The sequence below is a fragment of the Xyrauchen texanus genome, chromosome 43 (genome assembly GCF_025860055.1).
Source record: "Xyrauchen texanus isolate HMW12.3.18 chromosome 43, RBS_HiC_50CHRs, whole genome shotgun sequence".
In the NCBI taxonomy this organism is placed as follows: Eukaryota; Metazoa; Chordata; class Actinopteri; order Cypriniformes; family Catostomidae; genus Xyrauchen; species Xyrauchen texanus.
In genome coordinates, this window is record NC_068318.1 from 315,195 (window position 1) to 329,461 (window position 14,267).

A 14,267-nucleotide genomic window follows, 5' to 3' on the forward strand; every position below is an offset into this window, starting at 1 on the left:
AAAAGTGAGACTTTACGCAGTGACCAAAGACATCAGTCTGCATGTGTATATATGCCCACAACTAAAAAATATAGATGGAATATAAGAATGTGTCCTGTGAGAATGGCCCCTAAGTTCTTCCTAAGGCAACTTTATTACACTTTGTGTAATGTCTATTCATTGATTTCGTCTGCCACAATAATGTATTTCAGTTATCTTAATTTTTGTGTCATTAATTGCAGTTAAGTCGATTATTATCACATCATTTAATTAATTCAGTCAAACATTATAATAATTATTTGACTAATTTTAATTTGATATTTTTAAAATATTTAAGTTGCATGAGAACTTTGGATTGGACATTTAGGTTAATTGAATAAAACGTGAGATCTGTGAGAAACTCGCTAGAGCATTAACCTTAAAAGACTCATCTTGAGGGGCCTGGGTAGCGAGTATTGATGCTGACTACCACCCCTGGAGTCAGAGTTTGAATCCAGGGTGTGCTGAGAGTGTAACACTTGGCACCAATTTGGCACACTTGGCACAAATATCTTTCTTTTTAAACAGCATGACTGTTCCCTTTTCCTCTTTTATTATTTCCGAGGTGAACTGTCAACTCTGTGGTGCTAAAAGCGTTTTAAATTTTCTTCCAAACAGATGAGAATTTTTATTGTCTCCCCAATTTGGTATGCCCAGTTCCCACTACTTAGTAGGTCCTTGTGGTGGCGCGGTTAATCACCTCAATCTGGGTGGTGGGGAACAAGTCTCAGTTGCCTCCGCTTCTCTTGTGGATCGTGGAGAGTATCATGAGTCTCCACATACTGGGATTCTCTGCGGTGTCGTGCACAATGACAAGATGCGTGGATTGACTGTCTCAGAAGTGGAGGCAACTGAGACTCCGCTTCTCAGACAGTCAATCCAAATGGGGGTGGTGGGGGACCAGTCTCAGAAGCGGAGTCTCAGTTGCCTCCGCTTCTGAGACAGTCAATCCACGCATCTTGTCATTGTGCATGACACCGCAGAGAATCCCAGTATGTGGAGACTCATGATACTCTCCACGATCCACACACAACTTACCACGTGCCCCATTGAGAGTGAGAACCACTAATCGCGACCACAAGGAGGTTACCCCATATGACTCTACCCTCCATAGCAAATGGGCCAATATGTTTGCTTAGGAGGCCTGGCTGGAGTCACTCAGCACACCCTGGATTCAAACTCTGACTCCAGGGGTGGTAGTCAGCATAAATACTCGCTGAGCTACCCAGGCCCCCCAAGATGAGTCTTTTAAGGTTAATGCTCTAGCGAGTTTCTCACAGATCTCACATTTGCTTTTATGACACTATCGGTTAGGTTTAGATGTAGCATTTTGGAAAGGGATGTCGGTTCTGTTATTTAAAACTAGAACAAAAGTCAACATTTTTAAAGTTAAGGATCTATCATCTCACATTAGCTTTTTATGACACTATTGGTTACGCTTCGGTTAAAGGTTTATGTTAGATAGGTCAGTTATTTTCTGGTCATTTAAAACTTCACAGAGCATTAACCTTAAACAATTATATTTAACTTGCATTTGGTGCCCTTCTGTGGACATTTTGTGCCTGAAACTGCAAGTGATGTGTAGAATAAACAACTTAATTTCTTTTTGAAAAATATTGACACAGTCAAATAATTTTTACAAGATCAGGCTGGTAAAAAGTGGTTTAGATTAAAACATTTGTTAAAACAAAAGTACTAATATTTAACTATATAACTGATAGTTCTATCGGGAAGACACGCAGGCTTGAGTGAGGTTTAAGATGCCATTTATTTGATAAATGTAAAACAAGGTAATGTCTCTCTCTTTGGCGTAGGCCCCGTCCGGCGGTCCAAGGGAGTTGTGCCCGGAACGTCATATCCTGCCGGAGATAGGAGGCAGGGGCGAGGAGCCTACCCACGTGCGGGACAGGGCTCAGCTGGTGGTGGTGGGGTGGCGGAGGTTGCCTGTGTTTTAGCGCACTGAAACAGCAATGTGATAGATTGTGAACAGACTTATAAAGCAATGGCTTCCATGCAATTGGCTAGGAATTACCCCGCTAATGAAGTGATGATGTACAGCTGCTAGTCTTCCTGCTAGAACTACGCTGCACTACACGTTGCACTTCCATTTCTATCGGGAAGACACTCAGGCTTGAGTGAGGTTTAAGATGCCATTTATTTGATAAATGTAAAAAAAGGTAATGTCTCTCTCTTTGGCGTAGGCCCTGTCCAGCGGTCCGAGGGAGTTGTGCCCGGAACCGTCATATCCTGCCGGAGATAGGAGGCAGGGGCGAGGAGCCTACCCCCAAAAAGAGAGAAAGTAGTATACTACCCCCAAAAGAGATGATCCTGTTTGGTACGATCCGGGTCTTGTGTTGGGCATTCATTCTGGAGAAGAAAAATAGAGATGTGAGCATCAGAATTGACTTGAAATTTGTGATATCTCTGGTATGGTTGTGTGAAGCCTTTGCAATGGTAAGGATTTATTTTTTTATTTTTTTTTGGTGTGTTTTTGGGCTCTCCATTGAGGCCCCTGGTTGTGCAGAATCTGCCTCAGGCGAGCAGCGTGGTATGCGGCCCTACGTTAGGCCGGCGTTGCTGTGCAGTCCCTTCGTTGAAGACATTTGATATGAAAACTCGATGAAGAATCGTTGTGTAGGTAAGGATGAGCTGGGGAAGAGCTTTGATGATTTGGGTCAAGTTGACTATTTCATAATAGATTACAGTATACCTCGAAGGGTGCCCATCGAGCTGGTCTGTGGAACTACTGCGAAGCGAGGGAGGCAAGTTGAAAAACCCGGGAATGTGTCTTGCTGGGATGATGAAGTTATAGGAAATGCTCTGCCATGTCAGACGTCTCATAGGGGACATGATGGTCCGAGGAGGGCCAGACTTCATTGACTGTAGTAACGACTGTGGAATTGTCGCCTGACTACGATGCGTTTGAGTTTCTGGAGGGAACCCATATGACGCTGGCCGTGATGATGGGTGTGGAAAAAGAAAGGCCCATTTTAAACTTCTTTTATAGATGTAGCTTGCTGTGTCATCGCGGAACAAGGCTGCAGTGGTTCTGCGAGTGTATTTCCTATTTCTGAACTCAAACATATATTTTAACCCCTATAGGGTAAAGAACCATTTCATTGGAGGGTAGAGGGGAAGGTTGTTTGCTGGACCGTATGATGAAGTGCTGTACGAATGGCAAGGAAGGATTTGAAGCTTGGGTCTCGGTGTCATTTCTTTCTTCCCTCCGCTGAGCCGCATCGAGACTGGGATTGTAGGTCGAGAACATTTATTAAATACATTCAATTATGAAATATCTAGCAACGGGAATACTTACGAAGAGAGTGTCTGGAGCGTAGGAAGCTATATTGAAGAAATGATCATTCTGGCCATTCCCCTGTGAACCAAGGCCCTAGACGGCAACCCCTGAATCCTATGGAGGGAGCCATGTCCGAGAAATAGGGGCGTGTCGTCCGGAAATTCATCGATTGGTGGGTAGGAGAGGCCTTCTATGGAATGAGCTAGTGTGAGGAGGCGGAAAAAACAGCAGAGTGGCATTGAGGAATGATAAGCATGGCAAAATTAAGGTGGACTGATGTGGCTGGAGATTGCGTTAGGAGGCCCAAAGGGACCAGGGAATGACGTGAAAATAGACCTGATCCTGTCATGTTTCTTTAGGGGGGAAGCTTGCATGGTTAGAGAATGTGTGTGATGTCTAGAATTCTAGAGACGTGGCTCGTTGTGTGTTTTTTTTTTTCCTCCTCTCCTCTCTCTCGCTCTCCTCCCTCTTATTCCTCGAGCTGGAGCAAATAGGGTGAGAAGAATAATGTCTCAGCTTCATGATTTTAGTTGTTGGCTGTAAAAGGAACATGAGAGTCTTCATGTACTCCCGGCATAGAGCCCTGAAGATGCAGTGGACAGTTTAGTTTTTGAAGGAGGTGTGCCACAAAACATACAAGAATGTGTGCATGTTTGTGCAAATCATCTTGCACGAGACTGCTTTGTGAATGTGTGTTGATATGAATCGGGCTCTTCAGAATGTGATTCTCGAGCATGGATCAGTTCCGCTGTTCATGTCCCACCTTTACGACCTGAAGATGCAGTATCACACTTTATACTTTGTGAATATTTGCAAATCTCCTTCCGAATGTGCTTGATAGCTGATTCGACGGCTGCTGTGCCAAGTTACCATTGTCTCTGACATATTTCGGAGACCAGATACACGCACGGCTAAACACGTATGGCTGGATTCCGGCATTTACGCTGTCAATCATATTGGTTCGGATTAGTTGTTACTGTAGTGGTCTGACCGCTATGAGTGAATGATTTGTGAAGACATGCCAACGACATTTCACTGTATGTCCTGATCATAGCAAAATGCCTTACGCTGGTGGTAGATAATCTGAAGAATAGGGGAAGCGGTGCGGAGCCTACCTCTAGGCGCACTGCAACAGTGGTGCTAGCGATGAAAACATGGAAGTACGTCTGGAGTAAGAAAATGCTGCGTTTTATGGATCGCGTAAATTCGCCCTTGGAGGCGCTCTGGGAACCTCATCGAATGTTGTACTGAACAAAGTAAATTCTTTCACAAGACTTGGTGAAGGCTATATTAACCCGTTGATACGCATTTGTTTGCGCTCGGGAGTGAAGTCACTCTGCTTACGTTTAATAGATTTGCATTCTGATATATGCATGCATGAATATGCGATTAATGATAACAGATTATATGTCTTTTCGAAGGTCTAAGTGTTCGGCGTTGATATCCGATCTCTGTTGCATGATAACAGTCCTCCAGAAACAGCAATTTGTTTATTTGTGCCTGAAGTGCGGATGGCAACAAGCAATATCAAAAACGGGACTTCATACCTTATGAAATAGCGATAGCCAGATGAATCCAGTTCAGCCTGCTTGGGTCAATTGTCCGTGACAGAATTCATTCTATAACGTCCAGTAGCACTTTTGTACGCAATTATAAATCTTGATATGTTCTCCATGTTTACATGAGATCTCACCTGGAAGAATTACATTTCATCGTTCTTCGACAGACTATGCAACTGGAGCAGCATTCTGTTGTAAACACTGTTGTCTTACCTGTTGTAAAACTGTATATTATCTTTTATATGAAGTCTTCTAAACAGAATGAGCCCATCTCAAAGTCCAAAACTTTTTTCTTTTTTTTTTTTCGCTTTAAAATAACAACATATATTAATTCTGAAACTTGAGAAGTGAAGCCCGAAAGTGTCTTCTTTCAAAAGATACTACAACTGTGCCCATACTCCAGGGGAGCCAGTAGATACAGCCATTTAAGTTGGGTATGTAATTTGCATGGTTTGTGCTCGGGAAGGGGGGGCGCACATCGACGGGTGAAACTGATGTCATGCTCCCTCGGAATGCTCACATCGTGGGCTCGGTCTTCCTAGTGAGTAGGGCATAGGGATGATGAACTGGATTGGAAGCACCCATTACGTGATTTGGGCGAAGGCGGCAACAAAATGGGGGAATCTTACTGAATGAAGTAATGAGAGCCCGTATGATAAGCGTTGACTGTACATGATGATATGCCTGAATAATTATCTTAATTCCCCGATGGGGAACGCTCGGGCATGCAGACTGTGAATGACAAGTGAACGAACCTTGACCGGGTTGCCTTCATGAGATTACGCGATTGTCTGCCATACTATGAGTGAATGCGCTGTTGACGTGAAATACTGGCTTTTGATATTGATGCGAATGCATTATGATGAACAGGCAACGTTGCAACTTTGTGATGAACAACAGGTTATATGGCAACGGAAGATCTAGACCCATGACTAGATCTGAATGCATTTGATGGATATGAAAATGACTTATTTCTGATGGAAGCCAGCTGCTGCCTAAGCCAATGATTTTGCAGGATTCGCGGGTTGCGCGCTCCTTCCGCGCCAGGTCGTGCAATGCGATTGGGAGAGATCACCTGAGTGAATGAGATTTACATTTACATTTACATTTATGCATTTGGCAGACGCTTTTATCCAAAGCGACTTACAGTGCACTTATTACAGGGACAATCCCCCCCGGAGCAACCTGGAGTTAAGTGCCTTGCTCAAGGACATAATGGTGGTGGCTGTGGGGATCGAACCAGCGACCTTCTGATTCACAGTTATGTGCTTTAGCCCACTACGCCACCACCACTCCATAGAGATTGAGATATGTTTGCTGGTTGTTTACTCCCCATGGGTTTGATGTTGGCAGAAGTTGAGATGAAGTGACGACGTCGTTGGAAAGGGAAGGCGGGCTTCCAGAGAAATGCTGTGCACTGGTTACATGTGGCCTGGAGACGTTGAAGCGTGTCTAGTTGCCTGTGTTTTAGCACACTGAAACAGCAATGTGATCGATTGTGAGCAGACTTATAAAGCAATGGCTTCCATGCGATTGGCTAGGAATCACCCCGCTAATGCAGTGATGATGTACAGCTGCTAGTCTTCCCGCTAGAACTACTCTGCACTACGTTGCACTTCCATTTCCGACTCAAATTTTGATTGGATGAGCCACATTCAAAGGCATTATAAAATACCCATTCCACTTCTGTCACTCACTCGACATTTAGTGTCGATTTAGTGACACTAGGGGTCTCTCTTAAGTGCCTCGATTGCCTCTGAACCTTAAGAAAACAGAATTTGCATGTCCCTCCCCCAGACATACGGGTATAAAAGGAGGGAATCGTGCATCTGTTTAGTCCAATTTTTTCATTGGAGCCGAGCTGTTGTGTGTTCAGCAAGCTGACGATTCCACTACTGTTCCACTCACCTCTACAGAGCTTTTGCTGTTGGATCTTATGGTGCACTACCAGCGGCTTTTCTCTTCACTGCACGAGGGAAGTCTATGCCCCTGGACACTTCGACAGCACTTCTAAAAGAGCAAACAACCTCTAAAAGAGTATTTTCTCTAAAAAAGTACACATTGGCATTGAATGTCTTTTTAAAGACATGTCTTTTTGAAGATGCCTTTACGCCTTTGTGTAGTTCTTGGATTCGGCAGATATCTCTCCGCTTCTGATGGTCATAGACGCTGCTTCGTGTCAGGGTTGCGAACACACCGAGGCAGCGTTTGTGGATGGCTCTTGTTCTCACTGCGAGAATTTGACCAACGTTGCAGTCGCGGCTTTCCTTTCTGAAAGGAAAGGCACTCCAGCCGTCCCCCACATCACGCCTTCTTACCACAGGATTGAGGCTAACATGGCTGTCGCTGGGAGTTCAGCGGGCGTGGTTTTAACCACCTTCCTTTCGGCACGCACATTTGCTCCTGTCCATTGTCCGATGTGAGACCGGCTTGCCCCACGGCCAGTCTGATGTCTCCTTCAGACCCCTGGAGCTGGATGATATCATCGCCGCCACATTGGAGACTTCTGACGCAGAAGACTCGACTGGGCTGCCACCTTCAAGTCTGCCCGCCCGCCCATTGTGAGGCTGATGTGCAGATATCCGATATGCTTGGCGGGGCCACCGTGAGCATGGGGCTGGACTGGAACCCTCCGTCCTCCCCTCAGCCCTCACGGCTAGACGATTGGTTCCTCGGGTTAGGGCGCCGCTCGCAGCGATACCCTCCAGCCCTTACTTCATCGTACCCAAAAAAGACAGTGGGTTGCGACCAATCTTGAGCCTGCGATTTCTCAACCAGTCCTTACACAAACTCCTGTTCAAGATGATCATGCAGAAACATATTCTAACATGCGTTCGGCATCAAGATTGGTTCTCAGCGGTAGACCTGAAGGATGTGTACTTCCACGTCTCGATCTTCCTCAGGATTGTCCTGAGATTTGCATGGCGCTACGGCACATACCGTGTGAACTTCACCCCTTCCTGCCATCAGGAGACAGGAGTCCCCCTACAGCAGGTGTCCAAATGTGTCGTGGTCACCACAGATGCCTCCAAACTGGGTTGGGGCGCCATATGCAACGGGCACGCAGCTGCCGGCTCCTGGACAGGACCACGGCTACTTTGGCAAATTAACTGCAATGAGTTGCTGGCTGTATTTCTTGCCCTGCAGAGGTTTCTCCCGCTGAATTGGAGCAAGCACGTCTTGATCCATTCAGACAGTGCCACGACGGTAGCGTACATAAATCGCCAAGGCGAATGTCACAACTCGCCCGCCATCTCCTCCTCTGGAGTCAGCTGCTACTGAGGTCGCTTCACACCACTCATATCCTCAACATGGGCTCAGTGGAGAGTGGAGGCTCCACCCCCAGGTGGTCCAGCTGATTTGGGACCAATACGGTGATGCACAGGTAGACCTGTTTGCTTCGCAGGAAATTTCCCACTGCCCACTCTGGTACTCCATATCGGAGGCTCCCCCGGAGGCTGCGCAAATGCGCATTTCCCCCAGTGAGCCTACTTGCACAGGTGCTGTGCAATGTCAGGGAGGACGGGGAACAAGTTATTTTAGTGGCTCGTTACTGGACTTCCTTTCTCAGGGATGGGCACCCTCTGGCATCCGCACCCAGACCTCTGGAACCTCCATGACTGGCCCTTGGATGGGACGCGGAGGATCTAAGTGGCCTACAACCAGCTGTCATAGACATGATCAACCAAGGCAGAGCAAACTCTACCAGGCAGCTCTATGCCTTAAAGTGGTGTCTGTTTGCAAACTGGCGCTCTTCCAGATCAGAATGCCTGCAGAGGTGCGCAGTTGGGTCGGTGCACTCATTCCTGCAGGAGAGGTTGGAGGGGCGGCTGTCCCCCTCCACCTTGAAGGTGTATGTAGCTGCTATATCGGCTCACCACTATGCAGTGGACGGTAAGTCCTTAGGGAAGCACGACCTGATCATCAGGCTCCTTAGTGGTGCCCAGAGCTTGAATCCTCCCAGGCCATGCCTGTTCCCCTCATGGGATCTCTTCGTGGTCCTTGCAGGCCTTCAGAGAACCCCCTTCGAGCCACTAGAGTCAGTTGAGCTAAAAGCCCTCTCCCTGAAGTCGGCCCTCCTGATTGTGCTCGCTTCCATCAAGAGGGTTGGGGAACTGCAAACGTTCTCTGTCAGCGACACTTGCAGATGCTCATGTCATCCTAAGACCCCGACCGGGCTATGTGCCAAAGGTTCCTACGACCCACTTCAGGGACCAGGTAGGGAACCTGCAAGCACTGCCCTGGGAGGAGGCAGACCCAGCCTTATCGTTGCTGTGTCCGGTGCGTGCTTTGCACACCTATTTGGACTGCACATGGAGCTTTAGACGTTCCGAGCAGCTCTTTGTTTGCTTTGTTTGGAGACAGCGTTCCCTTTCTGCTGTCCACCAGAGGCTTGCCCACTGGGTCGTCGATGCCATTGCATCGGCCTATCATACCCAGGCCATGCCCGCCACCTTGCGGGTTCGAGCACACTCAACGAGGAATGTGGCATCCTCGTGGGCACTGGCTAATGGCACCTCAGCAGACATCTGCAGAGCGGCGGGCTGGGCAACACCCAATACCTTTGCAAGATTCTACAATCTCCGGGTTGAGTCGGTCTCGTCCCGTGTTTTGTCAGGTCTGAGCATGTAGAACTCAGTAATACGGAACAGCTGACCAGGTGTACCTCTTGCGCATAGCGCCTTTCCCCTCCTCTGAGGCGAACACGTGCGTGCTTACTCCCAGGCGAGCCCACAAAACTTGTGCTCCCTGGATGTTACTCTGTACTGGAATAGGTGTTCCACAGGTGTCGGTTATCAAGGTGTCATATTTTCCGCAGTACGTCCCCCTCTCAGCGGACCCGTGTCTCCCTTGGGCATTCCCATCTGCCCTCGGTCTCTGTGTTTGTAGAGCTCCTCCCCCACTAGGCAGGACCTTCCATGTGTGGCTTGTAAGCCCATGTGACGTATTTGCTACATGTTGACCTCCCCAGCCTGGGCAGGATGTGGTCTCTGCAGGGTCTTTTCCCCTTTAAAGAATAAGATTGGAAAAGAACACCTTCCCCTATGTGTGTTATAGTGTTAGATGGCCCCAGCCACGCATTTCTATGGAGAGAGAACATAGAGAGAGGAAAGGCAGCGGCTGGCGCGGACTGCTCCCATGCTTGTCACTTCGCTTGTTCCACCCCCTCAGGGATGCTGGGAACCTTAAATGTATATGACGTCTTATGGGGCATTGGGGAAGGTTACGTCCAGCCTGATGCAGTCTGCTCCTTTGGCACGCAACAGCTTGCTTGTACCTGCATCAGTAGTTCACGTAATGTGGTTCAGTGTCGTGGCATCGACACAACGTTGAGTGAGTGACAGAAGGGGAAAGTCTATTGTTGTAACCCCCGTTCCTTGATGGAGGGAACAAGACTTTGTGTCCCTCTTGCCACAACACTGTACCAACCGCTGTAACGGCTGAATCTTATTCTTGGCTCCTCAGTGCAAAACCTGACTAAACAGATGCACGATTCCCTCCTTTTATACCCGTTTGTCCGGGGGAGGGACATGCAAATTATGTTCGCCAATTTCTCATTGGCCTTTTCTCAAAGTTCAGAGGCAACCAAGGCTCTCAAGAGAGACCCCTAGTGTCACTACATCGACACAGCGTCTCGTTCCCTCCATCAGGGCATGGGGGTTACAACAGTAACTAGACGATATATGCACACATGTAGAATTCTATTTTATGCAACATGTAGCAACATTATTTGGCAACCATAAAAATATTAACTCATTTCACATTACACCCCTTAATATAGTTCTTCTTTTTATTCGTGACACATTTGTACTGTCGCATGGTATATACTGTCATGCGTGTCATACTACAACATTAACTAGCAATCAAATCAAATTGTAGCTTTTTAAAGATACTGTAAATATTGATGAAAGTTTGAATATCGATATAACAGCATGCAAGTAACATACGTTTACCTCTAATCATTTTAACCTGAGATTCAGATCGTATGTCTTGAAAGAGAAATGTGCCTCTAATTTCTTTGTTAAAAGTGTTCTGTTTAACACAGTGGTGAAAATAGCATTATAACAACTTCAATTTAAACCATTTCTGTATATCTTTATCTTTGTCTTCAGGTTCTGGAAGCAACACGTGTCACTCGCAGAAAATGTAATATGGCCCTGCGATGGGAAGCGGGAATCTATGCCAACCAGGAAGATGCTGAAGAGGAGGAAGATGAGGAGGAGGAGGAAGAAGAGTAAACAAAACTTTCCTTCGACGATGGAAATATTTAGAAACAGAGAAATCTAGAGGGAAAATGTGCCACAGGACAAGCGCTAGTATTTATTGGGAATTCAAACCCCAAAAGCAGGTTAAGACTTTCTGGTATAATTTTTCAAACAAAACGTTTTATCTCAAATGCCCCAAGCAAAGAAGACCAGAGATGCTATAATGCTTTACATTTCCACTATCAAGTTATTGCTTTTTCTTTTATACTGATTCGTTTTGAGACAAATAGGAATGTGCAAGGTTTGGTGACAGTGATTTTGAGGATTTTTGGCATTAATGTGGTGACTTAAATTACTCAGGGCGTATCACATTGCATCTAAGAGTTAAACTTCACAGAAATTAAAACGTTATTTAGTGGCAATGGACTTTAGGAAGAAGAATGGGAAATCTGACCGTATGTAGTTTCTGAAGATTAACTATGGAGCTCTGATACTGCTGATAGTTTCCTTTACATCTATTTTAAACTAGAGCTTTGATGATTGTGTAAAAATATTCACAATCTCTTGAGTATTTTGTTAGGTCAGGTGAGAGTGAGAGAACCTTTAATGAGGACAAATAAAAGCAGGGCACAAGTAAATAACCTTTAAGATATGGGGGAATTGTTTGTAAAGACCTGCGATGACCTGCGAAAATAGTAATGCTTTTGTAAAAGGAAAAAGACCCATTCTGCATTGATAAAATTTAGGAAATGTTTGTGAGAAGGACCAGGATGTTATTGTGGTTTACAGTTGTAGGCACCTGTGTTTGACTTGAAGTTAGCATCAGATGCAGTGTAGTGCATTTGGAAGAACACTTGATGGTTGATTAAATTATGTAGGTTTTCTGTAATGTTTCTGTAAGGCAAGTATTGCATGAAAGGCAGCCATTTTGTGCATGTTGTTATGACAGCATATAAATGATTTATAATACATTTGTAAATGAATTATAAGTCATTAATGAGTCCCTTTATAAAAAATAAAGAAATGGAACATTAATGTTAAATGATACTGCAAAAATTGGTGGAAATAATAAGTCATAACAGTATTTTTCTGAGATGTTATTGAGAAGGATAATTTAAACACGCAAGTTGCCTATTCAGTCTGCCGAATCGTTTAACTGATTTTCCGTCAATCTTTATTTAAAAAGGTGAACTTTATTTTTGTGTACATTAAAATTTTTTAAGCTTGATTTTGTACATGGAATTTAGTAAAATACCATTATTTGATAAGTATCTACACGTAATTATCTGTAATGTGGGAATGGATGTTTTTTCCTTGATTCCCATTATTTTGTAAATATGTTATAAAATGTGTTAAGTTTAAAGAACAAGCATCTAGGAGATTGACATCAATGACGGACATGCAAGAAATTAAGATTTAAGAATCGTGGACAAATACATGGACAAATATTAAATCTTTAATTTTTGCCTTTGGCCTTATACATTTGTCAAGCCACAAATGAACAAAATTTGAGAGCATTGTTTGACAAGTCTAACCTACACATATAAATATATACTATACACAAAGTTTAAGGGACTGCTGTCCTTTTACGAGTATAAATTAAGTATTTGTGTTCTCTGGATTCAAATAGCATATACAGTTAAAGTCAGAATTTACATACACTTAGGTTTAAGCCATTTTCATATTAGTAAACTATAGTTTTGGCAAGTCATTTAGTACGTCTACTTTGTGCATGACATGAGTAATTTTTCCAACAATTGTTTACAGACAGATTGTTTCACTTTTAATTGACTGTATCACAAGTCCAGTGGGTCAGAAGTTTACATTCACTAAATTAACTGTGCCTTTAAACAGCTTGGAAAATTCCAGAAAATTAAATCAAGCCTTTAGCCAATTAGCCAATTAGCTTCTGATAGGCTAATTGGAGTCAATTGGAGGTGTACCTGTGGATGTATTTTAAGGCCTACCTTCAAACTCAGTGCCTCTTTGCTTGACATCATGGGAAAATCTAAATAAATCAGCCAAGATCTCAGAAAAAAGTTTTGGACCACCACAAGTCTGGTTCATACTCATTTCAAATGCCTGAAGGTACTACGTTAATCTTTACAAACAATAGCAAGTATAAACACCATGGGACCACACAGCCATCATACCGCTCAGGAAGGAGACACATTCTGTCTCCTAGAGATGAATGTAATTTGGTGCAAAAAGCGAAAATAAATCCCAGAACAACAGACAAGAACCTTGTGAATATACTGGAGGAAACAGGTAGACAAGTATCGATATCCACAGTAAAACGTATCCTATAGCGACATAACCTGAAAGGCTGCTCAGCAAGGAAGAAGCCAATGCTCCAAAACCACAAGATAAAAGCCACACTACAGTTTGCACATGGGGACAAAGATCTTTCTTTTTGGAGAAATTTCCTCTGGTCTGATGAAACAAATAATATATATTTTTGGCCATAATAACCATCATGGTTATTATGGCCAAAAATATATATTATTTGTTTCAATTGTTGTTTGGAGGAAAAAGGGTGAGGCTTGCAAGCCGAAGAGCACCATCCCAACCATGAAGTATGAGGGTGGCAGCATCATGTTGTGGGGATGCTTTTCTGAGAGACTGGTGCACTTCACAAAATAGATGGCATCATGAAGAAGGAAAATTATGTGGATATATTGAAGCAACATCTCAAGACATCAGCCATGAAGTTGAAGCTTGGTTGCAAATGGGTCTTCCTAATGGACAATGACCCCAAGCACACACTGGCGGCCAAAAGTTTGGAATAATGTACAGATTTTGCTGTTTCTGAAGGAAATTGGTACTTTAATTCACCAAGTGGCATTCAACTGATTACAAAGTATAGTCAGGACATTACTCCTGTACAAAAAACAGCACCATCACTATTTCCAAAAAAGTAATTTTTTATAAAATCTAGACAAATTTGCCCCATTTCCAGCAGCCATCACTCCAACTTATCCTTGAGTAATCATGCTAAATTGCTAATTTGGTACTAGAAAATCACTTGACATTATACCAAACAGAGTTGAAATCTTTTTGGTTCATTAAATGAAGCTTAACATTGTCCTTGTGTTTGTTTATGAGTTGCCACAGTATGCAATAGACTGGCATGTCTTAAGGTCAATATTAGGTCAAAAATAAAATTTTTGTTCTCTATAAACACAT

General features: G+C 44.2%; 1 protein-coding gene across 1 annotated transcript in view; it reads left to right on the plus strand.

Moving 5' to 3' along the window:
* The window catches only part of LOC127635487 (A-kinase anchor protein 2-like), a 45,782-nt gene extending 34,668 nt beyond the window's left edge, over window positions 1-11,114 (plus strand). Inside the window, exon 6 of the mRNA XM_052115581.1 lies at window positions 10,989-11,114. Coding sequence (XP_051971541.1) covers window positions 10,989-11,114 — 126 coding nt within the window. The remainder of the gene's footprint in view (window positions 1-10,988) is intronic.
* Window positions 11,115-14,267: the final 3,153 nt, after the last annotated feature.